Source organism: Anastrepha ludens, chromosome 2 (genome assembly GCF_028408465.1).
Source record: "Anastrepha ludens isolate Willacy chromosome 2, idAnaLude1.1, whole genome shotgun sequence".
In the NCBI taxonomy this organism is placed as follows: domain Eukaryota; kingdom Metazoa; phylum Arthropoda; class Insecta; order Diptera; family Tephritidae; genus Anastrepha; species Anastrepha ludens.
The window spans coordinates 26,213,078-26,234,846 of NC_071498.1; the positions used below are offsets into that span (position 1 = coordinate 26,213,078).

The 21,769-nt window shown below is 36.9% G+C and overlaps 1 protein-coding gene across 1 annotated transcript; it reads left to right on the top strand.

Moving 5' to 3' along the window:
* The first annotated feature begins 7,234 nt into the window (after window positions 1-7,234).
* Window positions 7,235-20,437, top strand: LOC128856924 (solute carrier family 22 member 3). Its single transcript, XM_054092375.1, has 7 exons — window positions 7,235-8,078; window positions 14,724-14,878; window positions 14,961-15,129; window positions 17,979-18,301; window positions 18,375-18,509; window positions 18,591-19,160; window positions 19,846-20,437. Exons 1-6 carry the CDS (start codon window positions 7,306-7,308, stop codon window positions 19,151-19,153), a joined length of 2,118 nt encoding a protein of 705 aa, XP_053948350.1. The 5' UTR covers window positions 7,235-7,305; the 3' UTR covers window positions 19,154-19,160; window positions 19,846-20,437.
* The last annotated feature ends 1,332 nt before the right edge of the window (window positions 20,438-21,769 follow it).

Sequence of the window (21,769 nt, forward strand, 5' to 3'; positions counted from 1 at the left end):
CTAGCTCTGAAACTACGGTAAGGCTGTAGTAAAAATCTCAAATTTCGCTTAACAATTCCCAAGTCTGGTAATGCGGCCAGCAGCTGTTCTTGCACTTCACTTTAAACCTAACCACAAATTTTAAAGCGGACATCAACTAACCTTTCAATATACTGGGCAGAGAGTTGAATAAATGATTTTAAGATAACGAAAATGTGTTTATCAGGTTAAGGTTAGCGGCTAGCTTTAAAATATTTTAATTATATTCAAAAAAATTCAAAAATTTAGTTTACGTATTTCTTCTGCACAAAATTTGTTTGAAATTTCAAATGACTGTTCACTTTTTGTTTTAATATAAAAAAATCATCCAAAACAACTGCAACATGTAAACTAAATGTCAATGCAGGGGGAGTCTAAGCAGTTGTAGGGCAACCAAAGAACTAAAAGCTAAAATAAGAATTTAATTTATAAAAGTAAGAATAAAAATATGAAAGAAATACGGCACATAGAAATAACTAAAATAAATAGAAACAAAGTTTTTAAATAAATGCAAGCAGTAAAAACATTTTCAGTAAATACCCACTGTAATTATAAAAAATAAAATATTTATAAAAACAAAAAATAAATTACGAAAATTTATAAAAAATAACGACAGTGCAGAGAAACAAGAAAAGTAAAAATATGAAAAAAAATAAAAAGGTGTAAAAAATTCGTAAACAAAAAAATCTCGTTAGCAAAAAAATTCAGAAAACATTTAAAAAATTATATGAAAAAGTCAACTAAAAAGAATTTTCGAATACTGAACTTATATTGTTTTGTTTTAAGCCTACTCGCTGCAATTAATTTTATAAGATTTCAAAATGTAAAGGCCCAGTTAGTTTAGACTTAATTTTTGCAACTTAACTTACACAATTTTTTTGAGATGTTGCTTTATGGAAAGCTGTAAAAGGTATTAGTGAAAAAAGCAATAATAAATAAATAAAAATATAAATGGTGCTAACATCCTATTTTGGGTGTTGAGCCGAGCTCCTCCGCTTATTTATGGTGTGCGTCTTCAGGTTTTTTCCTGCATTTGTAAGCTCCTCAAAACGGTAGCTATTTTTTTATGAGGGGCCTTTACTTGGCAGAAATACACTCGGTGATGAGCCACTGCCTGATAACTTTTTCTATAATTTGATGTTTCATGCGACCACTACCGCATGGTAGACACGCACCAACGCATTCGGTTACGGTGTCTGCCATAAGCAACTGAAAATTTTCGGTTCTTAAGTTGCGGCCGGTGGGAGCTCAACATTGAGGAGAGTACGAGGAAGGCAACATTCGACTTGTGTGGATGTAGGGGCGCTATCAGCAAAAGATGAGGTATCTAACCAAAAATTGAATTCTGGCTATATAACACAATTATAAAGCCAATTTAGCTGCATAATGTCCTTGTCTGGTGGAACTCGAGTTCATCAGTTAAGAAGCTGGTGAGGGTTCAAAGTTCTGCTCTTATTGGAATCAGTGGATCACTTTGGACCACTACTAGTGCTTAACGCTAGTGCTTAACGCTATACTTTATGTGGCACCCGTGGACATCGCAGGGAAAACTGCCGCTGCACGCGTTGCAATCTCTTTGAGGTGTTCGGGCTATACGCTAAACTTAAGCTACGGACGCTCAATTATTCTAAGAAACTTAGAGTTCATCCCCAAGGTGCTTAATCAATGTACACCCTAGTTGGGCACGAGTGGCATTTTTTCGATACATAATCCCTCAAAGGAGTAGGGGGTGTTGGGCAAGATTTGAAGACAGAGCGTAGTAAACATGTTGGACGGAAGTGTTGGTGAGGGAGTACTCCGCGAGGAGCTGCCCATCAAGCTCAAATTTAGACTACCGGACCACTGTAGTGTTTTCCAACTACGGAGGTAGCGGTAATTACAGAATCAGTGGATTGGTTGCTTATCTCTGCAAGGAAAATAAAAATCTACTCCGACAGTCAGGCGGCAATTTCGGCTTTGGGATCATTGTTTGTGCGTTCGAAATTAGTCGGGGAATGCCTGACTACTCTCTCGACTGCATCCAAATACTGTGATATTAGGCTCTTTTTGGATCCTCGGTCACAGTAGCATGGCGAGAAACTGCTGGGCTGATGAGCTGGCAAAATGAGAGTATTGGGTTTCCCTTGAGAACCTGTGGACTGCTCCTGGAAAGGTGGGCTTCTCGTCAACTCAGTGAGCGCTGAGTTAGCACCTTCTTCTCAGCTGTCCTGCTCTCATCGGGGGAGGACTCAATTTTCTGAGCTCTCACTTTTTTATTACGCCAGCGGATATAGCAGGGTTAAACATTACGCACCTGGTGAATATCATCAGCAGATTGAAGCATTTGGTCATCATCCTCCTTCTTTCCCCCTTTTCGGTTTTTGTTCAGTTTTTTCGCCTGTTTTTTATCTGTATGGCATCACAATGGACGAATTTAATTCTTTGTTTAAGTGTGTCCTCGTTTGGGCAGCCATTTATCCGAATCAAACCTAAGTTATGGTCTTGCTTAAGCCTAAAGCTTTGCCAGATGTTTTTATAATCCTTCAAAAAAATGTTTTTCCACATAATTTTCTTAAGGAAAATTTTCCATAAGTTCTATTAGACAAAAATTTCAACAAACAAAAAAATGAAATGCCAAAATAGTTTATGTGCTGAGTTCAGCTAAGTGAAGTGTAGACTAACTGGACCTTCAACTAGAAATTTCTTTAAGGTTGTCACTCCAATAAGCAATTTAATTACTATTAATATTTTAAAAATAAGCACTTGTAAATTTTATGCACCCAACAAATAATATAACACATACATACACGTGTACATATACACAAACACGAATCTAAGCATGCAATATACAACTACATACACGCATACCTACATTTATACCAATGTAAAATTAGTTTAGGCAAAAAATATACGACTTTTGAAAAATGCATGTATACTAGCAAAAACAATACTAAATTTAGCTGTTTAGCGCTTCGAAAACATTTTTTAATTATATCCAATAATGTAAAATAAAGTTTGGTATGTAAAGAATAAAGTTTCCTATTGCTTTAGCGTTAGTAATGTAACTAAAAAATAAACAACAAAAATAAAAATTCTAAGAAAATTAATCAAAAATTTATAAATAATACGCAATCGTAAACGAAAGTTAAATAGCAAATAAACAAAGGAATTTATCTGCATATCTAGTCGCTATTAATAATTAACCGAAACAAAAAACTTTTAATGAGGGCAAATAGAAAAAACTTGCAAAAAGTAAAAAACAAGTATCCACAAAAAATTGGTAAAATTTCTTACTATGCCACATAATTTTGCAATCTGCATTCCAGCAAATAAAAGAAAAATATTTGGTAAATATCTGAAATAATTGTAAATAGAAAAAAAATTATAGTAATTATGTATAAAATTATAAGCAATTCCAGGTACTAATTTAATAGTATATTAATAATATTTAGTATAAATATTATATATGTATGTATGAATTACAAAAAAAAATAAAAATATGTGCATAAAAATAAAAATAAATTATAGCAATTCTCTAGCAATAACCAGTGACCAAAAGTAATTTAATAAAGGAAATATTAAACAAAAATATTGCATGAACAAATTTAAAATTACAATGTATCTGTTTTTTTTTTTTAATTATAAAACAATATTTAAAAAAATCATTCCATGCTCTTCTTTGCATTTCACAAATATTACAATTTTTAATTTTTAAAAGCTGCAAAATTTGCGAAGACTTGACCACTAAATTTTAGTATAAATAAAATTTTCACGCCTATTCCAAGTTTAACAACGGCGAATATGTTTTTAATAACGAAATAAATCTTTGACCAAAAAAATTATACGAATATAAATAAATTTAAAATTAAAAAATCTTAAAAATTAAAATAAAGCATACAAAATTATGAAAATATAGTAAATTTGATATTTCTTTGTTAATTTTCACTTAAATACGAATGGTAAGTTAACGGTGCTTTGGGCACATATATAAAAAAGCTTGATCACATTGAAGGTACTTTCTCCAATAGGGGTTTTTTGCAGATCACGCGTGACTACTGTCAAACTAATATAAATACATACTTTTTTAAAGTATTCATTGTCATTTTATCAAGAAAAGACTTACACCCAACCAAAGGCTTAAAAATCGTACAACTGAATTACGAAAACCGACGCTCTGTGAAAAAGTGTTAATCGCGCTCTCAAGCCAATTTATGGTGTACATAACACATAAGGCCCATTTTTGGCTTAAAGATCAAGTAAATAAGCACACCTGAAATATTTGGGTTGAAGAGCAATCCAAAGCTATTCACTAACAGCCGACACATCCATTGAAAACAATCGTTTACTGCAGCCTATGGGCTGGAGGAATCATCGGTCCGTATTTCTTCAAAGACGAGGCTGGCGCCAATGTAACAGTGAATGGTGAACACTATTGTGCCATGATAAACAACTTCTTGATGGCGAAAATTGAAACCTGTGATATCCACAACAATTTGTTCCAACAAGACGACGCTACTTGCCATACAGTCCGTGAGACAAAGAATTTACTGTGTCGCCGTTTCGGTGAGCAATTTATCTATCGTCTCGGACCAGTGGATTGGCCACCAAGATCATGTGATATCTCTTGCATTCTAAATCTTGTAGTATTATATAAAGAGAAGATGCTTGATCTCCGTATGATTCGTAAATGACATGCAAACTACGATTACCTTTGTCAACTGGTGGACCAAGGAAATGAGAAAAATGCAGAGTTGAGTCAAGTCGGCAGCTTTTATTTTCTGAGTTAGCAGATTGCATCTGGTAATGGATTGCAGGCAGGAGAGCAATGACTTTGGTTATGCGCAGGGCTGATATTCAAAAATTTCCCCTTGAAACAGCAATTGAATTTGATATATCCACAGAAGATTTTAAAGCATCGTTACACTGGTTGGACAACTTCCTTAAGCGATATGAATTGTCTCTAAGGAGATCAACCACATTGTTTCGGTTGGATGACAATGAAGTCGTTAAGCGTGCACTTGCGTTTAAGCCTTTTGTTGATGGCATCGATTTTTCGAAATACCAACTCTCCAACATGATTGCTATGGATGAGACCGCCGTATTCCAAGGCGAAGGAGCTCAAACGACAGTTCATCACAAGGCTTCTTGGTCAATTTACGTTCCTTCTACCGGTTACGATAGTGCACGAGTTACCTGTATTTTGGCGATTCGTCTCGATGGCATGAAAGTATCACCATTTTTACTCATTAAAGGTAAAAAAGACCAGATTCAACGTATTTCAGGAATTTATGTCATTGAAAGTGAAAAAGCCTGGTGCACCAGTAAGAAGATGGCAACTGTAATTGAATAAATTTAAATGTCTGCATTATGAGTAAAATAAATACTAAATAAAAATATATAAATATACTTTTATTTTTGCCCTCCCCTCAAAAAAATAAGCCCTAGCGCGTATTTTTGACCAAAAAAGAAAGTAAGACAGTGTCTTATTTTCAGAAAAAGACGGTATATATTGAAATACTCTGGATTTTAATACTTTCAAACCATTTTTCGGCCTCTATCAGGCAGTTCTTGAATCGTATAAGAAAGTTTTAGAAAATATTTTATTCAATTTCTTTATTATTTCGATATTATGACTTTTATAAATGACTTCTATGCGTCGTTCTCTTAAGGGGGAAGTCTACTGTGAATATTTCAAAAAATCGATTTTTTTTTATTAGCTTAAAAAATACTTTGAACCCTCTTAAATAAGGTACAATATGTGTTACAGCTGGCTAAATTTTTCTTCGTTGAAATTTCGACCTTTTCCCGAAGCGCTCCAAAGCTTTAAACGCTGAAAACTGAAACTTTAAACGCATTTTTCTCGAAACTAAGTTTTTGTATACGGTGTACACGATATCTCGAGTTCTGATAAATGAATCAGCTTAAAAATTTAATTATATATTCTCTGTAATAGTGTCTCTCGTCTGACATAGGATTTTTTTGATATCGTTATTTGTTAAATTGTCATCAATTTTAGGCAAAAAAAAAGAAAAAAATTTCAAGAATTTTTATTTCAACGCCAAAATTTTTTATCGGCATAATCCTACGTCAGACGAGAGTCAATACTATGTATATGATAACAATATTTTGTTTTTTTGTTTTAGATCACCGAAACGTAAGATTTCATGTACACCGTTTAGGCACCTAAGAAAAGCGGACCTACGCTTGCAGAAGTGCCACAGCGGCCATTTTGAATATTTTGACTTAAAATTTTTTTTTCAAAAACTTAAATATATAATAAAGATAAGAGTTTAAATAGATTTTATGTACGAGCAATATTTTGTTAGAAATAAAATCCGGAAAATAAGCCTGTTTTTTCCCTTGTCACAGTAGACTTCCCCCTTAACAATTGTGAACAAACGAAACTTCTTCCACATCCGGGGGAAGACGTAAAAATTATACTCGGGCTCCCTTCTATCCGGAAACAATCCTGTTAATTCCAAAGTTCAAGAAAAGGTTTGTAAGGCTATCTGTTAACATACAACACGTAGCTTTACGTGCTTTTGTGTTGTTAGATATGCATCGAAAAAGCTTTAAGTAAATATTAAATAAATAAATTTAATTTCAAATAAACAATCCTTAATAAATGCAAATGCGAGCGTCAAAATTCCCTTGTCATTACGTCCCTAACCTTCTATAATTGAATCATTTTTCTTTATTTTATTTTATTTTATTTTTATTTTTGCGCCCATTGTGATTACGGAAAGCTAAATCGAAATCTGTGGCCATGGAATTTCTATAAATCGAGTTAATTGCAGCTCTTTTTTATCCATTTTCTCTTTCTCTCTCTCTACTTCTACCTCAGCGACCCGGTTTTTCTGTATCCCCACTCTGCTCACATAGTACAAAAATATCGATTACATTTATATTAGTATTTCAGTTTAGACTATCAATAGATGGATATAACATAATAATCAAAGTACATAACAAATTAAATAAATCAATAAAAAATTATCAATCTGTAAGCGATATGCTAATATTGGCATTGTTGATGGTCCCCCCCCCCCCCCCCCCCCCCCCCCACTTGCTAGAGCTGTCCCCCAATCTCTGATTCAATTCACACCAATTTGTATCGAGAGCGACACTACTAATTACAAGGATCAACATTGCGTAGACTAAATTAAATGTCAAACAGAGGGCTGCTATCAAATAAAGCCAGGTTTCGTGCGGTTGAGGCTGGTGCCAAACTGAGCGGCAGCACAGTCTCGCAGATAAGCTCACGGAAGTAACTCGTACATAGCGGAAATACACCTAATAACGTCGAGTGCGATGAAACAGAACGCGAGTGAAAATGAAAATGAAGCAGATAAAGCGAACCTCGCCAAAACAGTGATTTTCACAATCAACGACACAACTATTACCAGCCCTGTTGCGAATCGTAATTCAAATAAAACAACAAAATCACACTGCACTTGCTCTACAACTCCTACAGTAAGCTTTGATGAGTCCGCAAGCAAGCCTGCAGCCGCAACGGCAAGCGCTCCCTCTGACATTGTCCATCAAGTGTGCGGCAACTTTGGCCACTGGCAACTGCGCACAATTTTACTAATCTTCCTATGTAAAATTCCCTCCGCCTGGTTTATGGCCTGTATTATTTACACGGCGCCCACACCCAAAAAGGGTGACTACTTCTGTCGTCCACCAGCACTTATGAACGCCAGCGCTGGCCCAGCTACAGCGTCTACACCCGCCTGGGTGCGCATGTCCTCGCCGGCGACAGATGAGCAAGGCACCGATCGTCACTTCTATGTGGATGCCTGTAATATTTACGAGGAGCAATTACAGCGCGACTTTGCTGCCAATCATGCCAATTACTCCAATCCTTTTGAGGAGCCCAATGTCGTGCAGTTGGCGAATGGTTCGCTGAGTTTGAAAGTGAATGTGCTGCCTTGTGATCATTTTGAGCACAACTCGGATTACAATTCGCTCGTATCGCAGTTCGATTTGGTTTGTTCGCGTCAGTTGCTGATATCAGTGACACAGTCCTTTCATGGCTTGGGCGCATTCTTCGGAGGTCTGATCGTGCCACACGCGCTCAAATAGTTAAGTTCGATGACTGCTTATTTTATGTAAATATGAGTGCTTACATATAATAAATTTATTTTGTTTGGAAATCTAATTCGCGAAAAATGTTGCTACGTGAGTGTTAATTGAATGATTTTCTAGTGACTTCAAATTTGTGTTTATGTGGCGTTCCACTGAATGTGACTCATGAAAATTGAAATTTTGTGGATACTCCTTAAGGAGTGTCTTAATAATAAAGTTTCTCTCGTTAGTGGCGCACTTAATAGCATCTAACTAGAACTTTGTTATCGTAATGATTTCATGTCGGTTGTGTGAAGTTGTGAGAAGGTAATAAAACCCTGTATAGTAGGGCGGGTCGATTTAAAAATCGCTCATTGCTCTGTGAAAATCGTATTCTAGGGATCAAAATAAGGAACTTTGCCGAAGGAACCATACCTCTAAAACGAATTCTGAAGTCCCCCAATTTGGGTCGAACGAAAAATCCCACTTTGACCCATTTAGAGTGCTCCAATCGAGTCCAAATGTATGACCGACCCCCACTAACTTTGGACAGCCGATCCACCCATGCCAGTGGCACACCCCCTGGAACTCCCCTGGGGGTTCCCCATGCAATCATTTCAAAATATCACCATTTTTGGCCATTACATGAGAAAAGAAACTTAAAAGTTCGACCCAAATTGGGGGACATCAGAACTCGTTTTAGAGGTATGGTTCCTTCGGCAAAGTTTCTTATTTTGATCCCTAGAATATGATTTTCACAGAGCAATGGGCGATTTTTTTGCCTCCCCACAAATCGACCCGGCCTACTGTATAGGTACCACCCATCGCAAGTCGTTTCTCTATACTGACGATGAATAGGATGGACTGTAGTGAAGTGAATATTTTAGTAAATTCTTATTGCAACAAAGAGTCTGGCATCGCAAAAACACTCTATCATCTTTCATTCAAAAATACTGGATATATGCAAGGCCTGTAATGTATTAAGATATATAAGAAGAAGAAGCATAAAACTAAAATATGTATGTTCCGACGCATCCACGATACTATGAGCGTAGTAACTTCTCTAATTAGAATTAGTAAAATTACTTTGATTATTGGATGAAGACTCGCGTTAGCTGCAGAAAATCCACAACTGAATTCAACAGTCTGAGAATCATCACAGAGAGAGTTAATAATAAAAATAGTTGGCGCTTACACCCTCTGACCAAGCACCTCTCCTATTTTTGGTGTATATAATATAAATTCGCTAATAAAAAGAGCGATAATTTTATCAAAAATAAATTATGTCTTACCAAGTTTCAGATCTACTTAAAAATAACTTTCCAAAAATGCCATTCATATACCACTCAGCAGCTCGTCTTTCCTTAGGAGCCTTCCGCGCAACCACAATCACCAACATACTTGCTAAAGCCTGATTATCTCAACTAATCCCTTTCGGGATGCTTACTTTCAAAACTCTGCTACTAAAAGAGTTCACCTTTCAAAACTATCACAAAATTAAAAAACTATCATAAAATTAAATGAAAACGTCAACCAAAAAAGTATCAGCTCTGCAGAATATTCTACACTTCACCAAAGAACTGGATATGATTTTCCGCAGAGGTACTACTTAAGGTCTTCAGACCTCATTCACCAACTCAAAGCAGCTCAATTCAATTAAAAGAGCATAAAATTCGAGTCTTCATACAAGCATTTTTAAATGTCTGTAACTTCCCTTATCAGCAGGAGATTTTTACATGCTGATGCATCGAAAGAGAATGAAGTTATCGGTTACAGTGTTGTCGACATCGAATCCACGGGCATCATGCTGGTCTTACTACCTCCGCAGACCTCTGTTTTTACCGCTCAGGCAACAGCCATCCTCCACGCTAGCCGTTTAGTCAAAAACAAGCGCACCAAGTACTTAACCTGCTCTGACTTCTTATCCGTGACTCATTCAGTTTTAAATGTGAATGGGTCCAACCCAATATATCCAAAATAAGGTACAGTTTAATAGCAAACTCACACACCATCAAGCTACTATGGGGGCCCAGACATATTGGGATATCGGGCAACACTCTTGCGGCAGCAAAAGTGGCCACTAGATCCCCACTGGAATTGACCAAAATACTAACGAAAAAATGTATTAAAAAATACATATAGGGTTTTTCACTTGGCGCGGGTCGATTTTGGTGCCCTGTGGCAACCATTTCGTTTTGGTGACATCTGTCAAATCTTTTGTTTATTATTCAGTTGTTTATGCCAAATCATCATGGCAAGTTACACGATTGAACAGCACGTTCAAATGATAAAACTTTATTATCAAAATGAGTGTTCATTAACGCAAACGTTGCGCGCATTGCGTCCATTTTTCGGTAGACGTGGTGGCCCTTCCAATTTCTTATGGCCCATATTGAACCATATGGACCTAGGCGACATGTGGTTCCAGCAGGACGGCGCTACGTGCCATACAGCAAACGCCATTTGATTCCATTTCAACATCTACCCGCCCTTATTGAAAAACCCTTTATAAAAACAATTAAAGCGTTAGTAGAAGTAGCCTATATTCACACCGTAGCCAGTTTTTCCCGTAGCCGGTTTTCCCACCGCAGCGTTTTCCCGTCCAATGGCTGTCACCTCAACGATCTAACACATTTTAGTTCGGTGAGCCCCATCTCCAGGCCTTCGCCAAGGGAATAACACCAAGTGACTTCAACGTTTACATCTGTTGCGTTTACCAGGGAAGCTTGCATCCGAACTCTTCTTCGGTGCCTGGAAGTAATGCAACGGAAGGAGCCATTTTAAGACTTGCTTTGGCACACAGCCGATGAAGATCGTTCGAGAAAAAGATTCTGCGGAAGATGATGGGACGATGAGCAGATGTACATATTAACTTTATGCCAACATAGAAATAGTGCAGCAAATAAAGATTAATTTGCTTTGCTGGCTAGGACTTGTCGCACGGATTTACACAAACGCTCCAATTTTGAAGTAGTCGATGCGGTACATGCTTGTTTTAACGTAGAAAGAAATGAATTGGAGAAAATCTTAGCTTCACTTTATATACCCAATTGGTGCCAATTAGCACGAGGAGCAGACAACAATCAACAAGAAGAGACAAGAGTGCACTCTGGTTTAAGTAATTTCGTTTTATATACACGAGTTTCGACGTGGCGCAAATTTAATCCTCCTATCGGAAGATTTATATTTATTTGCAAATGGCAACGTACGTAGATCATATTTGGCACTGCTGCAGTATACAACAGGCAAACAATGGAGTGTGTATAATTTCAAACTCATAACAGCTTTTTTCGTTTGCCTTCTGTATTATTTTTATCAATTTATTATTATTATTTTTTTCTTTAATTTCCGCTCTTTCATTTTTAATTGAGCAGAACTGAATTGGAAAGAGGTTAGAGATGTAATAAATAAAGGCATGAAGGTAAATAAAGCGCCAGGGTATGACCTCAAAACGAATAAAATTCTAAAAGAGCTACCTTTATGTGGTTACAATTTTATCGCATACGTTTTCAATGCTATTTTATGAACTGAGTTTTTTTCTGTGCAATGGAAAGTAGCCCAAATTATCCATATACCAAAGCCAGGTAAACCTCCAGATATGATTTCCTACTGTCGGCCAATAAGTCGACTACATGCGCTATCAAAATCTTTTGAAAAACTATTCTTAAAACGGCCTAAGTCGATTATTGCGCAGAAGAAACTAATTCTCACATATCAGTACGGATTTCGTCAACACCATTCGAACATTGAGCAACTGTTTATCTGTCTAAACCTTCGCTGGAGAAGCGCTAGAAAAGAGAGAATACTGTGCAGCTGTCTTTTTAGACATAGCACAAGCATTTGGTAAAGTCTGGCATGCAGACCTGGTATAAAAGCTTAAAAGGAAACTGCATCACTGCTTGTACAAGGTGCTTAAATCGGAGCCTAATGAGTAGACATTTCCTTGTGAAAAGTAACAATGAAGTTACTAGTATTCACGAAATTGAAGCAGGCGTGCTTCAAGGTAATGTTCTGGGGCTGGTCGTATACACTTTTTTTACGAGTACTGCCGATCTACCATTGACAAAAAGAATATGCACACAGCTACAGGTACATATGCGGACGATGCGGTTGTAGTGGTCGAAACTGGTCTTGCCTCCACTGCTGGATCTCTATTGCAGCACAACCTCGACAAAGTCAGTACTTGGTTAAACAAGTGGCGAATAAAAGCCAACCAAACCAAATCAGTTCAGATATTTTTCACACTCCGCAAAGACTCTTTTCCTCCAGTAACTTTAAATCACTACCAAATACCTCAAGTTAATCAGGCAAACTTCCTGGGTTATCAATTCGATAGAAGGCTTACATGGCTCCCACATGTATTCTTGAAGCCTAAGCAACTGGGTTTTAAAGCTTCGCTCACTTTACTGGCTGCTCAATCAAAAAAATGCATTATTAAGGTAATTGACCACCTTGGAAAGCTAAAAAGTACAACATATTCAATAATTTTTTTTTCATGTTCTGTATAATATATTAAAATAAATTTTTTTTTTAATTTTTATTTAGAGCTTATATAATGCAAAAAAAAATTGATTTATTAAAATTTCTTTTTTTAACATATATCCAGGAGGCGCCAAAGTCGAGGCCTGAAGAAAATCATGTCTTGCGGCGGACAGTTAATCTTAGAAATGGTAATTCTAAAACAAAAGAGAGAAACAAAATTTTCAAAAGGAAGGTTCCTTGCGTGAGAATTTACCACAAACTGACAAAAACAAAAATAATAAAAAAATGGCGGATGTTTGAAAAAAAGTTAAGAAAACACCCCTGTTTTTCACAATGTTATGCTTAAAAAGCAATACTTTATTAACTTTTTTTTTGCAAAATGTGGTAAATTGGCATACAAAACATCTTAACAAATAAAACAAGACCAAAATCATTAAAATCGGCTAAGCAGTTTCGGAGATAAAGTGTCCGCCATTCGAAAAAAAGTAATTTCTGGAAAAACGCGTTTAAAGTTAAAACTTGCTATTTTCTTTCAGCTGAGTCAGCAAGTAATGAGTGCAGGATGCGCCTGCATATTTTCACTGATTTCACTTTGTTAGAATTCGAATTTAAAAAAACAGTTTCAGGTGATGATTTTTAAAAGTATAAGGATTGAAAAAATGTAAAAAAAAAAAATTTAATTTTTTGAAACTTATAAGGTGGTCAAGTACCTTAATGGATAATAAAATTTTAAACTACAAATCAATTTATTTTTCCTTGTTCACTCCTCTCGAGAGCATAGGGCCTCGACAAGATTCAGTCTTGCGTTGGTTTCGTTAATCTATTTTGATTTCAGACAGGGTAGGTGATTCGCCTGCAGCGACTACAAATCTATACTTAAGCCAAAACTTTATGGAGCTCAGAAATAACATCAACTTACCGCGCAGACCAAAAAAGTGTATACCCACTGATCTACCACAAAGATTTAAAATCTGAATTATACGTAACGAGCTTCACTGGGAGTTCTTACGCACACTGCTTTACATTTTAAATTTAAAAAATATATTGTAAATGGTGGGCCGATGTTGAATGTAAACCACACCTAAACATCAAGTTTTTTTTTTTTGCATTTCATTTGACATTTTTCAATTTCAGACTAACTCAATTTGAACCATGGAAAGATATACAATCGAGCAACACGTTAAAGTTATTCGGGCTTATTATGAAAACGGGCGTTCAAATCAAAATGCATATCGCACACTTCGTGATTTTTTCTTTCAATTTAATCGTCCAAATGTCCGTACAATCGGAAAAATTGGGCAAAAGTTTGAGCAAACCGGGTCTGTAGGAGATGTGAAAACACCAGTGCATGCTCGTACAGCTCGTACTGCAGAAAATATTGCTGCTGTTCGCGATGGTGTGGTTGAAGAGACGTCCACCTCAACTCGTCGTCAACACAAAGAGTGACTGTTTGGTGCAGTTAATGGGCCGGCGGCATCATTGGGCCGTATTTTTTCCAAAATGAGGCCGGTCAGGCAGTTACTGTGAGTAGTGATAACGAATTTTTTATGGCCCGAATTGGAAGATATGGATGTGGACGATATGTGGTTTCAACAGGACGGTGCCACTTGTTACACAGCTAACGAAACAATGGCTCTTTTGCGCGAAAAATTTGATGGCCGTATAATCTGACGTCGCGGCGATGTCAATTGGCCGCCAAGACCATGTGATTTGACACCGTTGGACTTCTTTCTTTGGGGTTATTTCAAAGAAAAGGTGTACGTCGATAAGCCAGCAATAATTCAAGAGCTAAATAATGAGATAATTCGGCACATTAACGGCATAGAACCTCAATTATGCCTCAGCGTCATCGAAAAATTGGGCCATCGGATGGTGCCGCCAAGGCCGCGGTGGCCATTTGGCCGATATTTTGTTCCATACGTAATTGAGCCATCCCAATATTATCATAATAAAGATAAATGATAATAATTTCCTAAAAAATTGTATTTTATTCAAAATCCACACCGTCACTTGAAACTTAACCACCCTTTATTTAATAAATGGAGTTATAAAAAAAGTTATAATTTTCCAAACTTTTGTTCCTTTGCTTCAAATTGCCGCTATAACAACCATTAGTCGCTTTTTCATCATCCACGCACTCAGCACTGATAAAAGTTTTCCCTGTTTTTCTTCTACCATAGCGTGAGCCCCCATCGCTTGATGTTCGTCGGCATGAGTCTTCAAATATTCTGCGGCTGCATTACTGGGCTAGTCACGAATTTTCAACTACACGTCTACTTCCGTTGCCTGACTTCGATTGCTTGTACTGTGTTAATGTCTGCTGGTCAAGTTATATGTAAGTCCTTGGTTTTTTTTTTTTTAATATATTTTACCTTCTTTCTAAACACTTTCATTTTCATTCTCTCTTCTTATTTCAGTAATGGATATTACCGCAGGACGAGCAAAAACTGTAGTGACTACACTTTCTGAGCTATTTTGGGGCATTGGACTTATACTTTTACCCGGCATTTCGATATTTTTCGATAGCTGGAGTTACTTATATTTGGCTATTTCATCGTCTGTGATTATTTTAATATTCATGCACAAGTGAGTAAAAACATATTTATGTAAAATATTCAAAAATATTTTTCCCCAGTTTTGATACCACAAACAAATTGGGCACACATTCTGTCAAAAAAGTACCGGGAATTGTTCAATAAAACGTAAAATAATTTTTTAATCATAAACACTTTATTTTGTCGCTCTCAAAATAAGCTCCATTCGAAGCAATAAACATATGCCAATGATTAGTCCAGTCATCAAAGCACCTTTTAAACGCGTTTGAAGAGATCATCTTCAGCTCCTTCAGCGAATTCACCTTAATGGCCTCTATCGACTCAAAGTGGCGTCCGTGGAGTTGGAATTTAAGTTTTAGAAAAGGAAAAAGTCACAAGGGGGTTATCCGGCGAATACGGTGATTGTTCGAGTTTTGACGAGTTTTTGGTCAAAAAATTGTTCACAATATGAGCCTTGTGAGACGGTGCGTTATCATGGTGCAAGATCCATAAGTTTCTTTCCACAAAATGGGCCGTTTCCTACGCACATTCTCTCTCAAACATCGCATAACTTTTAAATAATATTCTTTATTTACCGTAGAACCATTTGGAATGAATGCCGAGTGTACAAAGCAGTGATAATAAAAGAAAACGAGTAGCATGGCTTTCACTTGTGACCGACATTGATGTGGTTTTTTGGGTTTCGGCTCATGTGGATAGCGCCATTCAGCCGCCTGTTGACTGGTTTGCATGTCAAATTCATGTACCCACGTCTCATCACCTGTTATGATGCGCTGGATAAACGTTGGGTTCGAATTCACTTGCTCAAGCATGTCTTCGGCCACCTTCTTCCGATGAATATTTTGAAAGAAATTTAACTCTAATGGAACGAGTTGAGCCGCCACGCGTCTCATGCTCAATTGATTGTGTAAAATGTTGCGAATTGATTCGTGAGACACGCTAAGGTGACGAGCTACCTCCCTCAAACTTAAATGATGGTTTTCCAGCGCCATTTCCTTGACTTTGTTGACGTTTTCATCCGTTGAAGACGTTGATGGGCGACCAGATCAGGGCAATTCTTCAATGACTTCTCGACTCTTTGCGAAAGCCTTATACCGCTCGTAGACCCGTGTTTTTCATAAAGCACTTCCGCCGTAGGCTTTCTTCATCATTTTCAATGATTCGACACACGAAATCCCGTTCAAATACAAAATTTTAGTCAAATTCTTTGTTCGATATTTTTAACCATAGTGAAAATCGCATAGCACACCTGCGGTTGACTGATATAATTAAATGCCAAAAACAAGGCAATGGACAAATCACGCTCAAACTCTACGACAATATAAAGGATAGTTGTATGAACATTCCAGCAAAAAAAATTTAGACATTCAAGTATGTGCAACGCGCACTTTTTAAATGAACAATTCCCGATATTTCTTTGACAGAATATAATATTAAAACATCAAATCGAAGTAAACCTAAGTGGATGTAGTCAAAGTTTCGACAACTTTTTCTAAACTACAACTTATTTTTAGTTACTTTAGTTTGAATTTAGTTAGGTTAGGCTAAACTGGTTGACTCATAGTCACGCTTAGATCTGATCGGTTCGTAGCGATACCAGATGGAGTTCATTTGTTGTGTGTTTTGAAATAGTACACCCGAATGGTGAATGTTTTTATTGCGAGTTTATGGGGGCATTTCCAACCTACTGCTGAGATATCTTCCGATCCATAAAACTGTGATGCCCCCAGATATGATACTTTAAGGGCATTTTGAAAGCATAGGAGATCCGCAAAGGGGATGCTCTACAGTTCCCCTTGAGCCCTACTCTCTACATTTCCTGCATTCATTGAGATTCATCCGAGATTCCCATTTTATAAGCACACTCTGCTACTGGGTTATGTCCGTCAGCACACCTATCATAATTCGGCAAACTCTTTTATTTAGTTAATGCTTGATATTGTCTTTTTTAGAATGAACTCAATCTCATAATAATGGCATAAATTTGAAGTTATCAAATGAAAATGTGAGATAGAGTTATTCTTCATTCTAAATTGTCCTGCAAAAGCTTCATTCTAGAGCGGTGAAAAAACGCATTCCGCATCCTCCTATTGCAAGGCAGCAATTGGCAAAACAGTCTGTGCTGAACAGAAGCAGTATTATCCATGCTTCTAAGTGATTCAGAAAGAGCCAGAAACCATCTCGTTGGAAAGGTTGACTATATTCGTCGAAAAACTAGAAAAACTCTTGCAGAAGAATCAAGAATCAAGAAACTATCAAGAATAAACATAGAAACGCTCCTTTGGTTCACGATTAGCGCTACAGAGTTGCTCTTACAAATTCTTGGTAGAAAGAAATTGAAGACGTAGACTTGGGTGATCTTCGATTTACATAACACAGAACCCATCATGCAATGGATCGTTTGCGTGCTAAATTCTGTAATCGGCTTAGCAGCCCCATAGGCGACGTTGTTCGGCCAGCTCAGAGTTCCGATTTGATTCCGTTAGGGTTCTAGAGTGGGCCGTCTTTAAAAGCAGACAATTCAGAAATGATTCATGCCTTAAACGAATTTCACCAAAGTCATTCTTGAGGAAGAGCCGGAAACTGTAAATACTGACTGGGGATTGGCTAGCAACGTGCGTAACTGCTAGGCTCACCAAGCCAGCGGCCTTGATGAAATAAAATTTATAAATATGAATATTTAATCTTCAAGAGTAGCCATAATTCCGAAGAAAAAATGTCTTTGAAAGGAAATTTCCATTTGCACTTTGTTATGATATTTGATTTTATTTATCGAAATAACATTTTCGTGGTTTCTGCAATGGCTAGTAGCGCGCGAGATTAAATGGCAACAGCCGACTAATTAATTTACTCTATATTTCCTATTCATCACCCGTTTAGATGGATCGCCGATTCGCCGCGTTGGTTACTGCGCCACAACAAATTAGATCGCGCGTTGGAACAGCTGCTGAACTCTGCTGCCTTCAATAACCGACCGATACCATTAGACCTGGATCACAAATTGGAGTCCTATGCGAAGCAACTACAACAAATGGACACTGAGGCACCACGCTACTGGTCGATTTGGGATAAAAGCACCGAACGCAAATATATCTACTGCATTCACTATGTTTGGGCGGGTGTCTTAGTTCTGCACAATGTAATGCTACTGATGATAAGATCACTTGGCAGGGAGTTCATACACGTCAATACTGTATGCGTGGGTAGGTTGGAAATCATGCGGGGTATTTTGCGATCACAAATCATTTAATATTATAAAAATTTCGCTTCATCTAGGGTTCTCCGAAATTCTGGGCATCTTTCTGGGTCTCTACTTTATACTCTACACCAGACATCACTGGCTTTGGTGTGGTCAGCTAATGATCGTGGCAGGCACTGTAACTTATTTGATCTGGTTCGTGCCGAGCTCATGTGAGATGAACAAATGCAAAGTACCTGCCCCATACAGTTACATTTAATATTATTCGATTTGTGTTTATCTGTAATTTACAGTGAAATCTAGTCGCCGCGTGGGTCTCGAAATGATTTTCTGGATGTTTCTGAAGTTCGCGAATGCCGTTACGTTTGCCGTGCTTGCGACGTGTACCGGTGAAATCGTGTCCGCCGAAAAGCGTCCCCTATTGATGTTCTCTGTGCTGACGCATAGCCGCTGTTGGGTCATTCTTGGCCCCTTCATAGCTGTCACTATTCAGATACATAATTTAATTCCAATCACTGCCTTAACGTCTTTGGCGCTGGTCACCGGCATCTTGCTTTGCTTTCTGGATCGCTCTTTTTGGACTACGGAACAGCCACGTATAACAAAGGTGCCCACACCGAACACTTATAGGCGCAACTCTTCCTTGGAGCTACTGCGTCGTGTGTCTGCCAGTTCGATTGGAAGTGCCAGTTATACAAATTCAGGCTTATATGAAAATGATCTGACGATTAGTGTTTCCGATTTATGGCTGGTGAATAATCAATTCGAGACAATAATGGAGCAGGACATTGCGACATTAGAAAATGAGAAAGTCGCAGAAAAGAAGCCCAAAATGGAAATAAATCGCAAAAGCTGAGGAAGTAGTAAGAAATAAATAGATTTTTATATATTTATTGAGTGCTAAAAATTTTCTCGCGATTATTTTGTGAGGATTCATATTTTTAATAAAGCGGCGCACTTGTATACATACATATAGTGCTTGACAAAAGTATTCGGAAATATTTTTGCTCAGTTAAAAAAATCGGAACCCCTTCCTCTTTTTATTTATTGCTCAAGAACGAATTTCATAGTAGTCAAAGCTTTAGTTGGAATATAAAACTAAATTTAAAAATGTATTAAAAAATGAGTTTTTGAATGTCAAGTCGAGGTAAAATAATCTTTTTTTTTTTATTTTCTATTAGGAGAATTAGATTTCCGAATACTTTTGTGAGGTACTGTATATAAGTATACAAGACGATATCTGCCACCAGTGTATAAGGTGTGTGATGATTTGAAGCATGCAGGCGCCTGAAAGTATGCTACGAATTATTGTCTGTGTAATTTTTGCTTGCAAAGCATGTAGCTGAACTCATAAGCTCAATAGATGGCGCAATGAGGAATTAACAATTGCTGAAAATCATTGTGCGCTAGATGGCGCAAAGAGTATTAACTTCTTTTTAGAGCCTAATGCTATGTTCCCACGTCACATAATTAGTTCTCTATGTAATTCGCAAGTTTTGTGCAAAATTACAAGTAAAAACAACCTTCTTCTTCTTATCTTTCTGACAGGCACCTAAGTGTGGGATGGTGTGGGTGATTCGCCGTTTTGCTTGAACGTATTGACAGGGTTGCTATGCTAAATTAAAATTTTATGATAACATAAAAATGATAGAATATCGACACAATAAAACAATAAAAGTGTTACTTTGATTTCGAAAATTTACAATAAGAAATATTTTAATACTTAGCTGCAATAATGATTTTTTATTGAGAAATATTTGAATTTCTAGAATATTTTAAGACTTTTTGATACAATTTTCTAGGAAATTTAATCATTTTTATGCAACCATGTACAGAAAATAGCGTTTTGAAATCAGGTGATCTCCACTGTGAGCATTTTTTAACCACCAGCTCAGAATGTATTACAAAAATATCATTGTCTTCCCTAATGTTTTCGGAAATTTATCGAAATAAATGATAAGAAGTAATAGAAAAAATATTAAGAAACTTTGAATAATAAACAGGAAAAATTGTATATTAATAATGGAAACAAAAAATATCAAAATATTGTGAAAAAATATTATGTCGAGGGGGTTGCTGTACATCTCAAAAATTGCGGAGTAGACCAAATTGCTTTCTGAGAAACTGTGACCGCTTTTGAATTTAGACAAGTTGTTTTTACAACAAATAAATAAAATGTAAAAAAATTATTTAAATTTTAATAAATGAGTAATGAAATATGAAATAATTGAAAACGAAGGATTTGTAAATTAAATAAAATTCAACAAATAAACTACCAGCATCCTCAAAGGTGTTATTACGGGTCACTGCACTATTAGCACCCTAGCCAGTGGATAGGGTGTACCTCACAATGACTTCTGCAGGAGTTGGGAAGATGAAGAAGAAATTGAGTCGGTGCAATATCGATATCTCCTCTGTGAATGTCCTGCACTTCAAAGAAGCCGTCCCAGATATCTTGGCGATTATTTCTTTGAAGACCTGGGAAATTTGCAAAATGTCTCACTCTTAAAAAATCTAAGTTGTTTAAGCCACTTAGTTAGGGGACGGAAATCAAATGCAGGTATCACAATTGGTCTTAGGGACACCGAGTATTTTGTCTTAGACAAGCAGCCCGGCTAACCGAACCTTAAATGAAAAAGATTATCAAAAATTATTAATGGGTATACCGGGTATTTCTTTAGCTGCATGGGAACTATCTATATCGATATCTATAACTATGGTTTGAGAGCTGAGAATGGCAAACCGTGTTGATATTTCTATCAAGTAAGGTTTGGCAAGTCATCATGAATCGATGAACGCCAGAACAACGCTGCCAAATAATGGAAATTTAATTTGAAAAAAAAAAACATGTGTTCACGAAATTCCTAGAAAACTGACCCTTATATCTTTCGACATGAGCAGAGAATCGACGTTAGGGTGAATGGCGAGAGCTATCGAGCCTTGTGGACTAAATTTTGGTTTCCAAAAATGAATGCACCAAACATCGATGCCATTTTGGTTTCAAGAAGGCGAAGAACCTTGCCATAGAGCGCGCTTAACAATCGATTTATTGCAATATTCAAGCCACCATTGATGCCATACGAACAGATTTGCTGGAAAAAGTAGTCAAAAATTGGACTGATCGAATCGTCCATGTAACTCATAACAGCGACGCACATATGTCGGATTTTATATTAAAAAATATTGGGTATGAGAATAAGCTTCGGCCCTCGCAAAAGAGGTGTCGCTGCTGATACTATTTTTGTGTTTGCTCTAGTAATATACTGATGATTCGAAGGTGTATACCTATGTGAGGTCTTGATCGCAGTAGTTGATATTCATTTGAAGCGTAAAGATCCGTTTTTAACTGACGTCAAAAACATCCCGAAAAAACAGCAATTGCGACAATTCATGCTTCATTATTACCATTGAAAGAAAAGTGCAGCTGAAACGTGTCGTATATTGAGCAATATTTACGGTAATCACGGTCCAT

Coding starts and splice junctions, on each gene's coding strand:
- LOC128856924 (XM_054092375.1), top strand. CDS start 7,306: ATGAAACAGAACGCGAGTGAAAATGAAAATGAAGCAGATAAAGCGAAC. Junction 18,302..18,374: donor CGTCAATACTGTATGCGTGG/GTAGGTTGGAAA, acceptor CGCTTCATCTAG/GGTTCTCCGAAATTCTGGGC. Junction 18,510..18,590: donor CTGGTTCGTGCCGAGCTCAT/GTGAGATGAACA, acceptor TGTAATTTACAG/TGAAATCTAGTCGCCGCGTG.